The 21,677-nt window shown below is 37.2% G+C and overlaps 1 protein-coding gene across 7 annotated transcripts in view; it reads left to right on the top strand.

Annotated features, from left to right (window-relative positions):
• Positions 1-21,677, top strand: part of LOC136866097 (ras-related protein Rab-30) — a 159,326-nt gene that overhangs the window by 42,579 nt on the left and 95,070 nt on the right. For all 7 annotated transcript variants that reach the window (XR_010859489.2, XR_010859488.2, XM_067142767.2 and 4 more), the window contains exon 4: positions 12,510-12,693. Coding sequence is in view for 5 of the 7 variants with exons in the window: in XM_067142767.2 (XP_066998868.1) it covers positions 12,510-12,693 (184 nt within the window). In the remaining 2 variants the exon portion in view is untranslated. The remainder of the gene's footprint in view (positions 1-12,509; positions 12,694-21,677) is intronic.

The following is a 21,677-nucleotide window of genomic DNA, read 5'->3' as shown; positions in this document are numbered from 1 at the left end:
TAATGTACAAAAGTTCCCATCTTCATACTCGCGTTCGTTGTATTGTGTCAAAAGATCTGGTGGAAAAGGAGAAAAGAATTTTACTAATAGAGAATATCTAAGGAGCGTGTTTTAAAAATCAATGTGTGTGTTACTTTCTGATGCCTTAGCCTGTGCTTGTGCGCTAGTCGGGAGCACGCCGTGCAATGCTTCATGTGTGCCAAGGACTAGCTGTTGCGGCATTGGAGGGGGAAAGTAGTCGGGCCAATGAGACGACTTGGGGAGGAGTTGGGGTAGGGCAGAGTGTGTCTCTATTGGAGGTTCATTTGTGCGCTTTCGCATTTTTTTTTTTGGACTCGCTTTAAATAAATGTTTTTTAAAGGTGGGATGGTGGCATTAAAAAGAATGTTTGCTTTTTCTGTGATCCCGTTCAGGTTAAAATTTGGATTAGCATACTGATCCATATTGATATAGAATTCTTTCAATATATTGAGCAGGGGAACCTTAGAGTTTATGCTTAGTATTTCCATGTCGTTTTCAATATTGGAAAATTTAAGATTATAATCTTCTATGTGTTGTCTTATAGATGAGAAATGGTTGTGTTTTATAGCATTAACATGTTCATTATCATCACCATCATCATCATCATCCTAAACCATCTCCAGTTTCCCAGGTGTGGTATATGAGCCTTCTCCATCTCATCCTGTCCTTGTACCATTCTTCCTCCACCAACTTGTCCCAATCATGACCTCTCAGCAGTACATCGCTCTTAACCAAATCTATCCATTTCCTTCGTGGTCTTCCCACGGATCTTTTTCCTTCTACCTTTCTGTTAAATTCCTTCCTTGCAGTTCTGTTTACTGGCATCCTCTTCATGTGACCAAACCACTTCAGTCTTGATATTAGAATCTTATTGAGGAGAGAATCATCTATTCCTACTTCTCTAATTTTCTCATTCCTAATCTTGTCTTTCCTGGTTTTCTGGATCATAGTGCGTAGGAATTTCATTTCAGCTGCCTGAAGTTTGGAATTATCTCTATTGGTCAGTGTTGTGGTTTCGAGACTGTATGTAAGAATTGGTGTATAATAGGACTTGTACAATGTCATTTTTGTTTTCATGGGTATTGGCTCATCCCACAGCAGGTGTCTTACCTGGTGGTAAAATTGTGTTGCCTTATTGATTCGATTGTTCACCTCGTGTTTTGCTAGGTTGTCATTTGATATAACACTACCCAAGTATTTGAAAACTGGAACGCTGTCCAGGTGAGCTTCATTTAACATGACTATTGGTTCTCCTCCTTCCCCATACACTTTCATCACCACCGTCTTGGTCTTGCTGATGTTTAAACCATATTTCTTAAACTCCTCATTCCAGCTTTGTATTCTCTCTCCCAATTCCTCTTCTGAGTCACTCCAGATCGCAACATCATCTGCAAATGTGAAGGCTTTGATATCTCCATGTTCTTTCCTTTTAATAGATTTCATTACTACATCCATTACAATAATAAATAGAAGTGGTGACAATGAGCTGCCCTGCTGCACTCCTCTATTTGTTTCAAACCAGTCCGACAAACCACATCCTACTTGAATACAGCTTCTGTTCCCACTATACAACATTTTCACTTTGTCTATGAGGCTGTCTCGCACTTGAAGTTCTTTCATGCATTGCCAAATTCTTTCCCTTGGTACACCATTGCATGCTTTCTCAATGTCCAAAAATATTAGAAATAAAGCCTTGTTCTTCTCCCAGTATTTTTCCATTAGCATCCTAATTGTAAATATAAGGTCTGTAGTTGACCTTTCTGGTCTGAAACCATACTGCTCTTCTTCCAAAATTGGTTCAACAGTATCTCTGATTCTGGTCTCTATTATTTTTTCCAATATTTTCAGGACATGAGACAGTAGTGTGATACCACGGTAATTAGTACATTTTTGTCGGCTTCCTTTCTTGAACAGAGGTACAATGATGCCCATCTTCCAGTCCTCAGGAATAGTATTTTCCTCCCATATCTTGTTGAGCAGTCTGTAGAGCCATTCGATTCCCGGAACTCCCGCTGCTTTCAGCATATCTGCACTTAGTTCATCTATGCCCACTGTCTTTCCTTTCTTCATGCTCTTGAGCGCATTTTCAACCTCAAGCCATGTAATTGGTGGTTCAGTTGTGGTTCCTCGACTTGGCTCTCCTCTATCCATTATGTTTTCTGTATCTTCATTCAGCAGCTTTTCGAAATAGATCTCGAGTTCTTGTTTAATTTCTCCCTCTTCTTGTGCCAGAGTTCCATCATCACGTTCTATTGCTTTTATGGTCTCTTGATCCCTTCGCTTGTTTTTCACTACTCTGTATAGCAATTTCATATTTCCTCTACTCTGCTCTTCCAGTTTGTCTGCAAACTCATTCCATTTCTTCTTTTTTTCTTCCCTTACAATGTTCTTTACAGCAAGTTTCTTGTTCATGTATACTCCTTGAAGTCTTTGTATTTCTTGTTCATTTCGTTCTTGTCCCTGTTTTTGTTTTTCCTTGTCCGGTGCCTTCTTTATTTGGTTTCTTTCTTTCACTGCTGTTTTCACTCTATCATTCCACCATGGTGTCTCCTTTTTTCTTTTGATAGAACTTGTAACTCCACATAGGTTTTTGGCTTCCCCCACAAAGGTGTCTTTGAAGGCCTTCCATTCTTCATTAACGCTGGTTACTTCACACTTTGGCAAACTCTGTTGAATCCTTAGTTTGTATTCTTCCTTTATTTGGACTTCTTTGCAACTTCCAAGTTTTAACCGTTGGTTTCTTCGTAATAAGTTTCTGCGTTTCATTTGTCTTATGTTTGAAGTCTACTACCAACAATCTGTGGTATGTTATATTGGATGAAAAAGCTGCCAGTATGCCCGATATAACTGGCTTCACAATTATTACATTTTATTCCGTGTATAACTGAACTTGTTATTTTATTTTAACAGATTTAATGTTGTGCAGGATTGTGGCATTATTGTGTGAGGTTTTATAGGCTATTCTTAAATTTCATCTTTTAAAGCTGTTACTTGTGGGGTGAATATTGGCATTGTTAAAGGTAAAAATCACGTAGTCTTTCTTTGATTTATTTTCTTTGATTAGTTTTGATTTCGACTGGTGTTCTATTTTTTGGATGATTTTGTCAATCACATCTTTATTATATCCATTTTGCTTAGCTATTTGGTGGATTAGGCTTAATTCTTTTTGTAGATCTTTGTGAGATATGGTATGTTAAATACTCTATATATCATACTATAGTATGCTGCTTTTTTATAAGCGTTGGGATGAAGGGAATCTTGCTTTATTGTGTTAATGTTTGAGTAGGTTTCCTGTATATTCTATATGTTAGGTGATCATCTTGCTTGAACACAAAGCAAGATTCCATTCTTTCCAGTGCTCATAAAAAAAGCAAGCTACTATAGTATGATATATAGAGTATTTAACATACCATTATCTCACAAAGATCTAAAAGAATTAAACCTTATCCACAAAATAGCTAAGCAAAATGGATATAATAAAGATATGATCAACAAAATCATTCAAAAAAACAAAACACCAGTCGAAATAAAAACAAATCAAAGGAAGACTTTGTGATTTTTACCTTTAACAATGCCAATATTCACCCCATAACTAACATTTTTAAAAGACAAAATTTAAGAATAGCCTATAAAACCTCACACGATAATGCCACAATCCTCCACAACACTAAATCTGTTAATGAAAATGACAATCAATCAATCAATACTGATCTGCATTTAGGGCAGTCGCCCAGGTGGCAGATTCCCTATCTGTTGCTTTCCTAACCTTTTCCGAAATGATTTCAAAGAAATTGGAAATTTATTGAACATCTCCCTTGGTAAGTTATTCCAATCCCTAACTCCCCTTCCTATAAATGAATATTTGCCCCAGTTTGTCCTCTTGAATTCCAACTTTATCTTCATATTGTGATCTTTCCTACTTTTATAAATGCCATTCAAACTTATTCGTCTACTAATGTCATTCCACGCCATCTCTCCGCTGACAGCTCGGAACATACCACTTAGTCGAGCAGCTCTTCTTCTTTCTCTCAATTCTTCCCAACCCAAACATTGCAACATTTTTGTAACGCTACTCTTTTGTTGGAAATCACTCAGAACAAATCGAGCTGCTTTTCTTTGGATTTTTTCCAGTTCTTGAATCAGGTAATCCTGGTGAGGGTCCCATACACTGGAACCATACTCTAGTTGGGGTCTTACCAGAGACTTATATGCCCTCTCCTTTACATCCTTACTACAACCCCTAAACACCCTCATAACCATGTGGAGAGATCGGTACCCTTTATTTACAATCCCATTTATGTGATTACCCCAATGAAGATCTTTCCTTATATTAACACCTAGATACTTACAATGATCCCCAAAAGGAACTTTCACCTCATCAACGCAGTAATTAAAACAGAGAGGACTTTTCCTATTTGTGAAACTCACAACCTGACTTTTAACCCCGTTTATCAACATACCGTTGCCTGCTGTCCATCTCACAACATTTTCGAGGTCACGTTGCAGTTGCTCACAATCTTGTAACTTATTTATCACTCTATAGAGAATAACATCATCCGCAAAAAGCCTTACCTCCGATTCCACTCCTTTACTCATATCATTTATATATATAAGAAAACATAAAGGTCCGATAACACTGCCCTGAGGAACTCCCCTCTCAACTATTACAGGGTCAGACAAAACTTCACCTACTCTAACTCTCTGAGATCTATTTTCTAGAAATAGCAACCCATTCAGTCACTCTTTTGTCTAGTCCAATTGCACTCATTTTTGCCAGTAGTCTCCCATGATCCACCCTATCAAATGCTTTAGACAGGTCAATTGCGATACAGTCCATTTGACCTCCAGAATCCAAGATATCTGCTATATCTTGCTGGAATCCTACAAGTTGAGCTTCAGTGGAATAATCTTTCGTAAAACCGAATTGCCTTTTATCGAACCAGTTATTAATTTCACAAACATGTCTAATATAATCAGAAAGAATGCCTTCCCAAAGCTTACATACAATGCATGTCAAACTTACTGACCTTACAGTCATTCAGGTGTATACCTAATAAAATGTAATAATTGCAAAGCCAGTTATATCAGGCGTATTGGCAGGAGTTTTTTTTTTTAAATCCGATATAATGAACATGTTAACGCTATAAAACATAAGCATTTCTCATCTATAGGACAACACATAGATGATTACAATAATAAATTTTCCAGTATTGAAAACGACATGGAAATAATGAGCATAAACTCCAAGGGCCCCCTGCTCAATGTATTGGAAGAATTCTATATCAATACTAGCTGATATACCCGTGCTTAGCTACGGGATTTTCAGAATTACTGTCTTTGTGGTTTTCCTAACTGAAGTCAACATAGGTCATTACAAAAACGTCTGTAGGAATGTAGCGAATAAAAGCAATGTTATCATATAAAATACTCAATGAAATTAAAAAAACGCACATTTTCTCACTTTTAACGAACACTACTACGGTGCCGATCTAACAGTCCAAAGTTCCAGAGCTGGAATGACCAGGCCACAGACAGCCGTGAACACTCCTCTGCCATTTTTCCGTTAAATATGCACACTGCTCATTCCAGTCAGTGCCTCAGAGTAAGGATTGAATAGCTGAAATGCTATGATGAACCAGTGTGTTACGTGCCAGCAGTATCAGAAAATATATGAACCAGAGGAATGGCAAGCTAAAGAAGAAAGTTATCTAACTCCCCAGCTACTTCCCGCCAATAAATAACTAACTGAAAATTAATACTATATAACTTAAGTTATGTAGTATTTATCCATACGACCACTAACGTAAATATTTGAGAATTAAATTTTAGGCCTTCCCCTAAACTACCATTTTACTCAGCGTGAATAAAATTATTTATGGTCTAGATTATAGCGACTTATTCCCCGACTTTTCATGCCAATTTTTATTAACATAGCACTATTAATAACATAAATATGTGAGAATTAAGTTTTAGGCCTTCCCCTAAACTACCATTTCACTCAGCGTGAATAAAATTATTTATGGCCTAGATTGTAGCGACTTATTTCCCGACTTTTCATACTGATTTTCATTAAATTTTCTTTGGTCGTTTTCTCGTGATGCGTATATATACAGACAGGCAGACAGAAATTACGGAAAATTAAAAAGTGCATTTCCTTGTTACTGTGGTCACGACTGATACATAAATACTATCCTTTTTAAATTCTGAGCAATGCACAGACAAAACTCTTATTTTATATATGTAAATGGATCAGTATGCTAATCCAAATTTTAATCTGAATGAGATCACAGAAAAGGCGAACATTCTTTTTAATGCTGCCATCCCACGTTTAAAAAGCATTTATTTAAAGAGAGTCAACAAACAAAAGCGAAAACACACAAATGAACCTCCAATAGACACGCTCCACCCCACCCCAACTCCTCCCCAAGTCGTCTCCTTGGCCCCACTACTTCCCCCCTCCAATGCCACAATAGTTAGACCTCGGCGCACACGAAGCAGTACACGGCATGATCCCAACTAGCGCACAAGGACAGGCTAAGCCAACAGTAAGTAACACACACATTGATTTTTAAAACACGCTCCATAGACATTCTCTATTAGTAAAATTCTTTTCTCTTTTTCTACCAGATCTTTTGACACAATACAACGAACGCGAGTATGAAGAAGGGAACTTTTGCACATTAGTTAACAGAACTTCAAAGCCCAATGAATTGACTCTGAGATGAACTTATGAAGACGTTATACGAGGGTTGGAACTTGAATAGTGGCAACACTGCTGTGGAGATGCTATGTAACGGAATCTAATATTGTCGCTGATAGCACACGTTGGTTACATACCTACCTTACCTCGGAGCAAATAGACTCTTCCTTCCCACATCACCTGCATGCGCACAAGCGAGAGAAACACACTCACGTGTGAGCTAGCTGTCTAACGTAACATCACTATGTTTTTCAAACAGGAACAGCAGAGTTGGATCAAGATTGAATGTGCCAGAGGTCGTACAGCACGACGGTGTCATCAAGGTCTTCAAGAGCCTTGTGGGGAATCTGCATTGCCTTACAGAACGGTGGCGCATTGGGTAAAAGCCTCAACGATGGTTGGCAAACTGTGGCGGACATTCATCGGGCAGGTCGTCCTACGAGTGAAGAAGTAGTGCATGCTCTTGCCGCGTTACTGGACAGTGATCGAAACCAGACGATTTGTGAGCATTCGCTTCAGAACTGTTGCAGAGATTCGACAGGTAGTAGACCGCTCCATTCGCACCATCAACAGAACAGGCTCTGTTAAATGTATACTACAACTTCCACATCGCTGACAACGCTGGTGCCTACATTGAAGGACAGTAGAGGTTGCTAACATGTAACTCTTTTGTATCTGTTGTAAATAAATAGTTGCCACTATTTAAGTTCCAACCTTCGTACAAGCTCATCAACATACATCATACAATAATAAATCTCCTACTGACGCGGAATTTATAAATACAGCACTACAAAACTTAGCAATAAGAGATTTATATTTTAAAACTAGCCTATGTACCCGTGCTTCGCTACGGGATTCTACATTGTATATACAGAATTCTAGGTTAGTAGGTAGTGTACTCGTTGTGAGCAAGACTGTATTAAATTGTATAGCTCTTAACATTACCCTAAAAACGCGACAGGGAAATCACCAAACGTCTTTTCTCATATGAAGACTGGGTTAGGTAATTTTCATTGTAATGGTAGGCCCGATTGCGTACCGTCAGTCACAATCATGTTGGGGAATTTCATTATAATGGCAGACACTCACTCTCCACCTGCCTGTTTACATCCTCAAAAAGACTGTCTTAGTAGTTTTCCCAACTGAAATGAACATAGGTCATTACAATGATGTCAGTAGGAATGGCGAGAGTAAAAGCAATGCTTTCATATGAAATACTCGATCAAATTAAAAACCACACATTTTCTCACTTTCAACAAACAGTACTACGCTGCCGATCTAACAGTCCAAAGTTCCAGAGCTGGAATGACCAAGCTGCAGACAGCTGTGATCCACGAACACTCTTCGCCTTTTTTCGGGGAGGGTGGTCGAATAGTGGACAGTTCCAGGGTAACTATGCCCTTCTACTAATCTGTTTCCTTGGAGTACCCGATGAGTCGGAAAATCTCAATTCACTACACTGGCGGCGGAAAAATCTGACTTGGAGGCAAATTTTTCCTCCAAGCCAGAGGAGAAACGCCCTCTTTACTGCTAATTTGGAATAAAATGAATGTAAAATTTAATAAAAGTGAAGAGGAAGAAGATCTTCTTAAGAGACGGCTCTTTCTGGGTGGAATTTTGGGTTATTTAGTGAATTGTGGTGATATAATTTGGAATAGGCCGAAATTGTCGTTCTAGACCAGGTCATACTACTACTACTACTACTAATACTCTGCGTTAAGTGTGCACACTGCTCATTCAAAACAGCGTGTCAGTTTAGGGATCGAATAGCTGGAATACTATTATGAACCAGTGTGTTACGTACCAGCAGTATCAGAAAATGTATGAACCAGAACAATGGCATTCTAAAGAAGAAAGTTTTCCAACTCCCCAGCTATTTCCCGCCAATATACAGTCAGCCTGTTATACTTGGTACGCAGCCGTAATCCCATCTATCGGAGTTGAGCGGCAGCATAAGAGGCAAAGAACATAACAACAAACAATGGTCAGTGTAATGTTATTGTTGATCAATGTTACACGCTTTCGATATTGTAGTTTTCTTTTAGTTTTCTTCCGACTCAGGAATACCACTCTTATCATAGTCGGTACTGATTAAAACATAAATGCTTGGAAACTGTATTCTCTATAACTTTTGTTATGTAGTACTTTTCAATGGGACAAATAAAATAGGTATTTAAAAATTCAATTTTAGACGCCTTCCCCTAAACTACAATTTAATCCAGGGTGAATGAAATTGTTTATAACTTAGACTGTAGTTCCTTATTCTCCGACTCTATATACCGATTTTCATTAAATTCTGTTAACCCATTTTCTCGTGGCTTGGCGTTGATATGGACTTACCAACAAAAATACAAATTCATGAATATCTGTGTTATCGTAGCCGGTACAGTAACAATGTATGACACACATGATCGGAAATTTAATTCTATATAACTTTAGTTATGCAATATTTATCGATAGGGCCACTAATAATATAAATATTTTAGAGTTAAATTTTGGGCCTTCTCCTAAACTACCATTTCACTCCGCGTGAATAAAATGATTTATAGCCTCGATTGTAGCGGCTCATCCCCCGACTTCACATACCGATTTTCATTAAATTCTCTTCAGCAGTTTTCTCATGATGCGTGTACATATATACATACAGACAGACAGAAATTACGGAAAATTAAAAAGTGCATTTCCTTGTTACTGTGGATATGACTGATTGAGAAATACCATTCTTTTCCAATTCTGAGCAATGTACAGACAAAACTCTTATTTTATATATATATATATATATATATATATATATAGAGAGAGAGAGAGAGAGAGAGATAGGTGTGTAACATTGAAACAATGGATTGAATGAGTGAGAATACGTACACACATCAAGAACAGTGTTTTAATGGACTGATGAAATTTCTAGACTGTCAAAGTTACTCCAAGTATGTTTTATTATCATAACATATCTTTATTTTTACATTAGTCATTCGCAATTAACATAGTAATATTTTACCAGCTAAACATAGAAATGTTTTCAAATAAGTGTGTCAACAACGCAACACTGGTTTAAATGAGTAAACATCAAGATCAGCATCAAAAGAAACTTGTGAACTTTGCAGACTTTTAAAAACCATTTTCTCAATCATATTTTATTACCACAATACATCACCTTAAGTTAGCATGAGTCATTCATAATTAGGACAAGCACTATGATCCAGAAAACCAGTAGAGATAAGATTAGGAATGAGAAAATTAGAGAAGTAGGAATAAGTGATTCTCTCCTCAATAAGATTCAGATATCAAGACTGAAGTGGTTTGGTCATATGAAGAGGATGCCAGTTAACAGAATTTCAAGGAAAGAATTTGACAGAAAAGTAGAAGGAAGACAACCCACGGGAAGTCCATGAAGGGAATGGATAGATTTAGTTAAGAACGATGTACTGCTGAGAGGTCATGATTGGGACAAGTTGGTGGAGGAGGATTGGCACAACAGGATGAGATGGAGGAGGCTCACATACCACACACGGGAAACTGGAGATGGTTTAGGATGATGATGTGTTTTAGCATTTAAGACGATAAGTTCTTCAGCTGAAGGTGACGCACTAAAAGGGTCAAAACTGGTACTGACATATTAACATGTTTTAAGTACGTTATAATGGAATAAATGTATTGATTAGGTGGAAAGTTCCTGTCTTCGTATTTACGGACATCCTGTTTACTTGAAACGGATGAGAAGGTCGGGATGATGTAATCACTTCTTGTAGATCATCAGGTACATATGATTTCAGTGTCCTCTTGCGCTTTTCAGTTAAAGCGAAATGGCTATCGCTGGCCAGAAAACTATGGCCTGATAACAGATATTTATGCTAAATACATTCAAAACAGCTGTGTGCCACCAGAAACAGATACATAAGCAGCAATACGCGGTTCTTGTTTTACGCACAGCAGTTGTCACTTCACACTGTAAGATGCTTTTTATCTCCTGCAATACTTGATGTGGAATTTATAGCACGAAACAGACATGAAGCTATTTGATTTGCCCCTCGGCCACCTTCACATTCATGCCATAAACACATAACTAACTTACTTGTGTCATGGACATGAGCACAAAAGGTATAGCATGACACCTGACATAAATAAAACATGTCTGCATTGGTAAGAGTAGGTAGAAACAATACTTGCTGCAAATCGATTGCAACTGTACAGGTGTCACTGTCTGGCATTGTTGAAGAAATTTCATCTTTCTTCGTCCATTGCGCATTGTGCCTTCCTGTGATGTAGATCTAGTTGGGTCTTTGCAGTCCTGTCTTGAGATGACTCTTCTTTCGATGCGATATTTAACCTATCACATGTTTTGCACATGTCTGCTCTAGGTTATTGAAATGTCAACTTCGGAAAATACTTCAGAAACTCTTGTCTGTAATGCATTTCTTGAACACGTGTCTCAGGATATTTTCATTTAAATGCTTGGTACAAGCAATTGATGTTTAGATCAGGACTTAAATATTCTTTAGATGTATTCTTGCAAGTGTAGTGGATCACATCTCTTGGAATTGATAGAATATATTTTGTTGTTTTATTAGTTCATTCTCATCATCTGTATATTTTGTGTTATATGTTCCACCACGTTCATCACGTTAAGTGGTCTTGCCCATCTTGATTTTCTTCGCCAATAGTTCAAATCCTTTTCTTATTGTCTCCAAATGTATCCATGAATGTTTTCCGACACACTCTAGAATATCCACCCTTTCAATCAGGAAGTGTGTACTGAATTGTTGCGTTGCTATGATAAGGCCTATATTCAATAATTTGTTCATGTTTGCCACGGCGTCTCCTGACAACAGGTAATACATGCATTAAACACATTAAAAAGGTTCCTTGTGTATTTGCAGTTTGGGTGTAAAAGTCCTTAAAGAGAGTCAAACGTTCATTTGACACTGAGCGACATTTCAGTTGTTTTTCATCACATCTGCAGACAGTCTGAAAATACAGAGAATGAAGAGAGGTTATGTAACATTAACGTAACTTTTATATGTATTATTACGAATAAGTATAATCAACTACTAATCATATTTCACATTACTTTTTCATTAACAGCATATGCTTACAACAAATGAGGTAGTATAAAACATTTCACAATACATACCTTCAGCAGCATTTTAGCAGGGATTTCTTTGCTGGAACATGTTGTATGTGCTAAAACTTTCACTTTGTTATTATGACTTTTATTCTTCTTAGATGAATGTTCACTGAAAGCTCTTCCTTCACTATTACACTCCATTACATTAAAAATGTTATTAAGCAGTTGAGCCTATACACAACCAAGCAGCAGAGTATGTGTTTGGCTGGTCAAGTCAACACAGCCCCAGTAGAATGAGGGAGTGCACGGAGATAACCTCAATCACCATCTGTCAGCATATGAATGAGTCACCTGGAGTCGACCTACGAAAGAGTCCTTTCAGTATATGCTCATATAGATGTACTACCAATGGGTCCAATAAAATTAAATCTGAAAAAGTGGTGCTTAGCCCCTTTAGAATGTTAGGTCTACAATTGGTATATTCTTGTTAAGACAGTGAAATAATTTACAATATCTCCTTTCAGTTTGAGGTTTATGATTGGGTATATAGATGTAAAGGGTTGGGAGGTCATCTAAGGATGCTATTTTCTGATTAATAAATTAAATATATTACTCTTTTATCTGTACTGCACTTAGATAATATCCCTTCATTTGTAATGACTTGGATTACTAAATTTTATCCTTTTTTTTTTTTGTTTGTTTGTTTGTTTGTTGTTGGTACAGTTGCAAATCTGGGATACAGCTGGACAAGAAAGGTTTCGCTCCATCACCCAGAGTTATTATCGGTCAGCACATGCTCTCATACTAGTCTATGACATCAGCTGTCAACCAACATTTGATTGCTTACCAGACTGGCTTCGAGAAATTGAAGAATATGCTAGTTCCAAAGTCCTCAGGGTTCTTGTAGGTGAGAGCCAAATATTTTTATTATTATTGTTGTGCTTTTTTTTCTTTAAGTAAGGCTACCTACCATTAAAATGAAACGTTGGCATTAATTGATGGAAATTATCTTACAAACCCATATAGTTCTGAGGAGATTTCTCTCTGATAATGGTAAACTTGAAAATAGTATGTTTTCCTGGATTTCTTAATAGATTTTATTCACTGATTCAATATAAGGTGCATAAACATATATCATTTAGCCTTTCTCAAAAAAAACTTTGTAGTACAGTAAATTTTAAAAGTTTTCATTCACACTAATCCTGAGTTTCTATTTTTTAAATGAACATAAATCCAAAATGCACACCTTAAAATTGTTATTAAAAAATTATAATTCTATAAATGTTACAAAGGTAGTTTTAGCAGTGTCTTGCTGCTATCTATATATAATACTATTAATTATTTTACGCCTACATTGGAGCACTTTAATCAATCCATATACATTTAAGTCCTAACTACAAATTTGGCTTATGTTTCTTCTTCTGCTCCCAGAACTGCTTCATTCTTTCTGACCTGGCTGCCCTTTCTTCATCAGTTACGGTGTACCGTTTGCATGTAAACATTTTTAGTGTAAGTCTCAAGTCTCTGTTTCTCAGGATCTTCTTCTCTTCTGTCTTCAATTTGCTGCATTGTCAAGCCTAATTCATCTAAATCATCTTGGACTTCTTTGAACCGATTATTCTTGGTTTTACTTTTCCAAAATTAGTTGAAAAGATGTTTCAGTACCCTGGTTTCTAGTAGTCTCGATGGTGGCAGAAAAATGCAACCCTCCTTTTCCGCATTGTGTCTTTTACTGACTCAGTTTCGTGCTATACAACTTCATTAGGTAATAATTGCCATTATCCATCTACTTAGTGTTTTTTGTTTATGATTGTTCTAAGGATTCTTCTTTCTGTCTTCCATAATTTATCTATTGTTGATTTGGTGTTTAAATTTAATAGTGTTTCACTAGAATAAGTAGCTTCAAGTTTAATAACGGAGTTGTAATGTTTGAATTTTCCATTTATCGAGAGAGATTTCTTCTTGTAGGTTGGCCAAGTGATAAGTTGTGCTTGCGTCAATTTAGTTGTTCTATTTTCTACTGATACTTTCTCGTTCAAGTTCCAGGTAATAATCTCCCCAAGATACTTGAATTTATTTACAATCTCAATTTGTTTTTTGTTATCCACTGTGATAGTTGGTGTTTCAATCTTGAAGGATGGCATCATTTCCTTCTTTTCAAATGAGATTTGTAGTCTGACTTTTGCTGCTATTTTTTCGGGTTCTTCAATTTGGTGTTTAGCTTCTTCCACACTATTTGCGAACAGCACAAGGTCGTCTGCAAATGCCAGGCAATTGAGTTCAATATTTTTGCCAATCTTGATGCTTGGGCATTTCTTAGTCCACTCTCGCATGATTTTCTCCAGTGTGCAATTAAGTAGTAATGGTGAGATACAGTCACCATGTCAAAGTCCAGTCCGGATTTCAAATGATTCATAAAATTCCCCTCTGAATTTAACTTTTGATTTAGTGTTCTTAATGGTAATTCCAATGAGGTTGATAAGTTTCTGGTGTAATCCAAATTCCTTGAGGATTTTAAGTAATGATTCACGATGGATGCTGTCGTATGCTTTCTTGAAGTCAACAAAAGTGATGACTAACTTTTTGTTTCTCACTCTTTGATGTTTCATGATCCACTTAAGACTGATGATTTGATCTGGACAACTTCTTCCAGGTTGAAATCCTCCTTGATATTCTCCAAGTTCTTGGTCGAGTTCTTCCTGAGTTCTTGTTTGGATAATTCTAGACAGGATCCTGTATGTGACACGAAGTAAAGAATTCACCTGCTAGTTATTTGGATCCAGTCTATCACCTTTTTTGTGTATTGGATGAATTATAGCTGTGTTCCATTCTTCAGGCAGTTGTTCAGAATTCCAGATGTCTATGAAGTGTTTGTTTATTTGCATTCTTCCACAGATCTGCGACCGCTTGATTCTCCCGCTGCCCTGTAGCTCTTGAGCCAACCAATTGCTTTGATTACTTCATTGAAATCTGGTGGTACAACCTTTTCTAGACTTGTTTTATGTTGTGGATAAGGATCAAATTCCAAGTATTCCTTGGGTTCCTCAGCATTTAGTAATTCTCTGAAGTGATCGGCTAGAATTTTGGTATTCTCTTGATTATTGTGTGCTAGTTCCCCTTGTTTATTTTTCATCATGAGTGTGGGTGGAGTATACTTTGATGGATATTGTCTAAATGTCCTGTAATATTTCCTTGTCTTGTGTTGTTTGAATGACTCATCTGTGATGTTCAGGTTTTCTTTTTGATCGTCTCTCTTGATTCTTCTCATTTCTTTAGCCGCTTGTCTTCTAGCAGTGGCTAGTTCTTGAGATTTTTCAGTTTTCTTTTGTTGGTTATTTAACCATACTTTGTGCCTTTTCTGTATTGCCATATGACATTCCTCATTCTACCAGGCGTCTTTCTTTCTCCTTCTAATAGGAGCAATTTCTTCGGCAGTTTTTCAGTTGATCAATAATCGTTTCCTGTTTGTTGCTTAGATTTGTTTTGGATCTCTCTGAATGCAGTGCATTATTTATTAAGTAGCTGGGGTCATATTTCCTCCTCCTAGTGGTTTTCGTTGGTTTATATTTCTTTCTTGTGGTTAACTTGATTTTTATCTTTGAAATATAGTGGTCTGAATCAATGTCCACTCCACAAAGGACTTTTACATTATAGATTTCTTCATGGTACTTTTTATCCATTGCTTCAGGGTCTATTTGAAACTCAACCTTTCTAACAGTAGGGCATTTCCAGGTCATTAACTTGTGCAGTTTTCTTGAAATCTTGTGGTTTTAAGAATAAGCCCACTATGTATGCAAAGTTCAATTACTCTTTGACCATTCATGTTTGTCAATTTATGAGCTGGCCATTTACCTACCACTGCGCAATACTTTCTTTCTTGTCCAATTTTTGTGTTGAAATCTCCAAGCATTATTTTAACATGGTTGTCAGGGATATTTGATATCAGTTGGTCAAGCTCTTCCCAAAATATTTCAGTTTCTTTATATTTCATGTTTTGTCATTTGTTGAGGCATTGATATTAATCAGTGTATATATTTTGTTCAGTTCAAATAAAATTCATTAGTGTGGTTTTATTGCAAGTATTATTGACCTTTTTTTTTCCTTGAAAATATACAGTAGGTATCATTACTGAAATACTATATGTGTGAACATAGATGATGATATTCCCATTACGAAGGTCTCTGCTGGAGTGTACTGTCAGGTTCTTTGTAGAATATCAAATTACTATTGCATGAATATGCAGTTGTGAAGTCTGTTGGATTATTAAGTTACAAATTCTTCTTCTCTTTATTTCAGACACTTTTTTCAGGTACAACTAATTCCTCTACCAATAAACAAAAATTATTTGGCCCATAGACCTCATTTCAGGCAGATAAAAAAAAATTGTAATTTAATTCTTCAAAGTTACATGGAAGATATGAACAGTCAATAACAGGATAGACAACTTGAAATTGCTTAACATATGGAGTCACCTGACAGTGAGTTAATTTTTTACTCAATGCTGGCCATCCATCTGCAAAAATCTGTGTCCATTTTATCTCATTTAAGTCAACATTGTGTGATTTGTGATAAATGGCTTCTATGGTTTAATTTGATTATTTAATGTGTTTATTCTAATACCCTCTATAAATTGTGGCATGATCTTAATTTTGCTTTATCATGAAATGGTCTTCACACGTAAAGTTGTATTTTTCAGTTGACGGCTATGCACCAACCAATTTGTTTGATGCTTCAGCCCAGACTAAATTTTTCTGATGGAGTAGTGGGAGTTCAGTGTAAATGTAGAAGATACATTATGTTTCAGAAGGTTAGAAGAAGCTTTCATGAATCTTGTAAGTTACCATCGGTTTCCCTGTTCTGTTCCAAAAGCTCTATTGATGCATCCTTTTAATCTGATAGACTCCAAATACCATAAGCATTGATTGAAGGTTGCTTAAAAGATGCTAAATTGGTCACTAAGAATATTTATAAAGAATTGATATCGTTTTTTACTTTGAGGGTACTTGGTCATTATCGTATGTCCCTGAGAGTTTTTGTTGTTGGTTTTTATTTTTTATATATAAAGAAGTTAGTTGCTGAATACGACCAGGTAACTTTTTTTTCTGTGGAAAATGAGACTCACTTTGAATCTGACTACATCATCTCCTTTTTTCTGAATATTTCTTCGGACACCTATCTCATAAGTCTGTAAGGATTTTGGAACGTACCTGAACTTACCCTATTTTGTAAGGAGAATTTTACCTCTACTCCTTTTATACTTTTTTTTCTTTTTATTTTAATGCACAGTTATTTTGAAACACAATGATGCCTGCACTTGAGAAAAATGGATCTTGCCCTGCAGTCGTATGTGATTGAAAGAATGTCTGGTAAAATAATCTCCCATCCCAGATTGAAATCATCACACATTGAAAATTTTTTGTTTTATGACTACATAAAACAATATGGAAAACAATTTTTATTTGTATTTGTAACAATAATGAATGTTAAAATTGTGAATGGGGATACCGTGGCTTACAGATGTGAAAGAAGGTGCGGGCATAAATGGGTGGATATAACACATTCAGAAGATTAATTTAAAACTTTAAAATTGGAGCTATATTTCTTTCTCTTTTTTTCTTTTCAAATTTACTGAGCAAATAACAATAGATCAAGAATGAGACTAGCTTGTAATCTTGTGTGACAAAATTAGAAAAACCAACAACTGTTCACAACATGAGCTTGGAGCTCCCAGATCACAACCGTTACATGAACACAGCTGCTCCCTTTTAACCAAGAGTCAAGGGAACGGATCTCCCAGTTTGTGTTACATCACAAGGAGACAAAGTACCCAAAATATACTATCTTCCAAGAGCACCATTACTCCACAAAATTTATTTAAGAGACTAATCTCCAAACATTATACCTTTCCAGCCTTACAAAGGCACCATTCAACCTTTACATTAATAGGATGAGCGTCCTTGCTCTATGAATTTACACTTAAGAATCTGTTTTCAAAAATTCACACTTTCCAGGCCTATCTAGGCACAACCAACATTTAACAAAATTAAACAATATTCACTATCTTAAATGCTCAACAGTGTGATATCTTTAACATGAAAGAAATGGAGTTTAAACAGGGGTAACAATTATCCATTCTACGAGGGCTTTCGTAAAAGCAAAAGGTTAAATTACTGGCCCAAAAACCAAAATGGTAAGGATGTGAACTCTTGCACCCCTAGAAATTTTACATTAAATGCATAAAACCTATGGGAGTAACGGAGTCCCACTCCCATTTGACAGGCGAGGGACTCCTTGGAAACAACTTGGCGAACGAAATGGAATTCGATGGGGAGCTATCAATATTAATGGGGCTTATGGAAGAAAGAAAGTAGAACTGGCTAAATCAGCAAAGAGGATGCATCTGGATGTGCTAGGAGTAAGTGATATTCGGGTAAGGGGAGATAACGAGGAAGAGATAGGAGACTATAAAGTGTACTTGACGGGTGTTAGAAAGGGAAGGGCAGAGTCTGGGGTAGGGCTCTTTATCAGGAATACCATTGCATGCAACATAGTTTCTGTTAGGCACGTAAATGAGCGAATGATGTGGGTAGATTTGTCAGTTGGAGGAATTGGGACTACAATTGTGTCCGTGTATTCACCATGTGAGGGTGCAGATGAGGATGAAGTTGACAAGTTTTATGAAACATTGAGTGACATCGTGGTCAGGGTCAACAGCAAGGATAGAATAGTGCTAATGGGAGATTTCAATGCGAGAGTTGGAAATAGAACTGAAGGATACGGAAGGGTGATTGGTAAATGTGGGGAAGATATGGAAGCTAATAGGAATGGGAAGCGTTTGCTGAACTTCTGTGCTAGTATGGGTTTAGCTGTTACGAATACATTCTTCAAGCATAAGGCTATTCACCGCTACACGTGCGAGGCTAGGGGTACCAGATCCATAATAGACTATATCTTAACCCTCTTGGAGCCAAGAGCCGATCTGGTCGGCCGCTCCCCATCAGCTGCAAGAGGCCAGAGCTCCGCCTCCACTCTACTACTGTAAAGTGCCAGGCCGTTTTCAATGGAAATACATGTATTTTTAAATTCGCGTATATCTACCGGTGTATAGCAAATACCGGCATGAAATTTTCTACATATTGACTGTGTAGAATAAGAAACTGGTTTGGAGTGATATAAAGAGTCAGACATTTTATTGTTGATTTATAATTGTCGATAACGTTTATTTTTAGGAAGAGAAAAATATTTTCGCACTTTCACTCTCAATATCTACTTTGAAAAAATAATTTACGATACAAAAGAATATACGTAATTATGTATAATGTATTTCTAAATACAATTCTATAGAATAACTAATTTGAACGAGAAAAATAAAGACGTAAAAAATAAAAATTCAAACATATGCCACTAGTAAAAACAAGACAATTTTACTCACCGATAAAATTCGCGTGTATATATCGAAGTTTGGCAAATACTGACAACAAATTTTCTACGTGTGGACAACACAGTATTAAAATAATTCTGAATTATTAAATAAGTAAAAATTAGTTGTTGATATTATAATTTTTTGTTTTCAGAAAAAATAGTTTCTCGTTTTCGCTTGTAGTATATATTAGAAAAATACTTTTACAATACAACAGAATTTACGAAATTAAGAAATGTATGGCACTAAAGCCGTGATTTGCTTTGACCTACTAAGCGACCGCTGCGCAGTTCGGTACCTGCAGTTTACGAGGTGAATCATGGTCAGCGATACGGATCCTCTCAGTAATTATTCTTGGTTTTCCAGACCGGGGTCGCCCTCTCACCCTCAGATATCTCCTCAATTGCAATCACTTAGGGTCAATTAGATTGAGTGAACCTTGAACCAACCCTCAGGACCAAGCGAGAATTCTTGACCTAGGCGGGAATCGAACCCATGACCTCCGGGTGAGAGGCAGGCACACTACAATTGGCCCGCGGAGACCGGCATTTAGGTAATGATAGAGGACTATATGTGACTATAAGGTTTAGCAGAGAGTAAGTGAAAAGGAAATTGAGGTATGATATGGGCGGAGAATCAGACGGTGGGACATGATTAGGCCCAAGAAGTTCCTTGAAGGAGACAGGAGGTTGAGAAATGTTGTCGGGTTCATTGGGACAAATTTCCACAAAATGTTCTCCAGAGACATCATCATCATATTCGTTATCACTAGTTTCATCTGCCACCATATTCAGAGTAGCTTTAGTGCTGTTAGACACAATTAAACGTTTCTTCTTTAGCTGCGGTGATTCCGCGGACGTGTCCAGTATAATTTCGTCGCTATTCTCTGAACTAAATTCCCTACCGCTATCTGATAAATCATCCGCGTTAAGTTCGCACTGTTCCAAATACTGCGTTAATTTGTCATCAATACCTGCTGAAAAAAATATCACGTGAACAACATGCCATTTTCCTGTCACAAATCCACTCACTGCAAGGAGCAATCTCTAACTGACCGGTTAGCGGTATTTGTAAACACAGGAAACGACTCTTGTGAAAGGTATAACATCCTCTTAGAACTGCCAGAGCAAGGCGAGGCACACAATAACGTGTAGCCCCTTTACTACAGGTTGTAACAAAAGTATGCACGTCACTATAGGTTGCCTCAAAATTATGTATATCACAGAATTTTAAGCCGGCCGTTGTAATCGGCTCTGGCAACTTCCGACTAGATCGTTAAAGGCCGACCAGATCGGCTCTGGCAATTTAAAGTGCGGGTGCTAGCACTACCGCCTGGCACCAAGAGAGTTAACAGACTTCGAATTCAGGAAATCTGTTAGGAATGTAAGAGTTTTCCGGGGATTTTTCGTTGATACAGACCAATATCTGATCTGTACTGAACTAAGTATCTCTAGGTCTAGGGTAGAAAAAGTGAAATCTGTCTGCAAATGAATAAGGGTTGAAAATCTCCAGGACGAGGAAATTAGACAGAAGTACATGGATATGATTAGTGAGAAGTTTAGAACAGTAGACAGTAAGCAGGTTCAGGATATAGAAAGTGAATGGGTGGCATACAGGGATGCTGTAGTAGAAACAGCAAGGGAATGCCTAGGAACAACTGTGTGTAAAGATGGGAAAAGGCGAACAGTTTCGTGGAATGATGAAGCGAGAGCAGCTTGTAAACGTAAAAAGGCTTATCAGAAATGGCTCCAAACAAGGGCCGAGGCAGACAGGGACTTGTATGTAGATGAAAGAAACAGAGCAAAACAAATAGTTGTTAAATCCAAAAAGAAGTCATGGGAAGATTTTGGTAACAACCTGGAAAGGCTAGGTCAAGCAGCAGGGGAACCTTTCTGGACTGTAATAAAAAATCTTAGGAAGGGAGGGAAAGAGGAAATGAACAGTGTTTTGAGTAATTCAGGTGAACTCATAATAGATCCCTGGGAATCACTGGAGAGGTGAAGGGAATATTTTGAACATCTTTTCAATGTAAAAGGAAATCATCCTGGGGGTGGTGTGAACAGCCAAGCTCATGGGGAGGAGGAATATGATGTTGGTGAAATTATGCTTGAGGAAGTGGAAAGGATGGTAAATAAACTCCATTGTCATAAGGCAGCAGGAATAGATGAAATTAGACCTGAAATGGTGAAGTACAGTGGGAAGGCAGGGATGAAATGGCTTCATAGAGTAGTAAAATTAGCATGGAGTGTTGGTAAGGTACCTTCAGATTGGGCAAAAGCAGTAATTGCACCTATCTATAAGGAAGGGAACAGGAAGGATTGCAACAACTAACGAGGTATCTCATTGATTAGTATACCAGGCAAAGTATTCACTGGCATTTGGAAGGGAGGGTGCGATCAGTCGTTGCGAGGAAGTTGGATGAAAACCAGTGTGGTTTCAGATCACAGAGAGGCTGTCAGGATCAGATTTTC

The sequence above is a fragment of the Anabrus simplex genome, chromosome 3 (genome assembly GCF_040414725.1).
Source record: "Anabrus simplex isolate iqAnaSimp1 chromosome 3, ASM4041472v1, whole genome shotgun sequence".
Taxonomy (NCBI): domain Eukaryota; kingdom Metazoa; phylum Arthropoda; class Insecta; order Orthoptera; family Tettigoniidae; genus Anabrus; species Anabrus simplex.
Note: the sequence above shows the minus strand (reverse complement) of the source record. Positions and strands in the feature narration are given on the sequence as shown.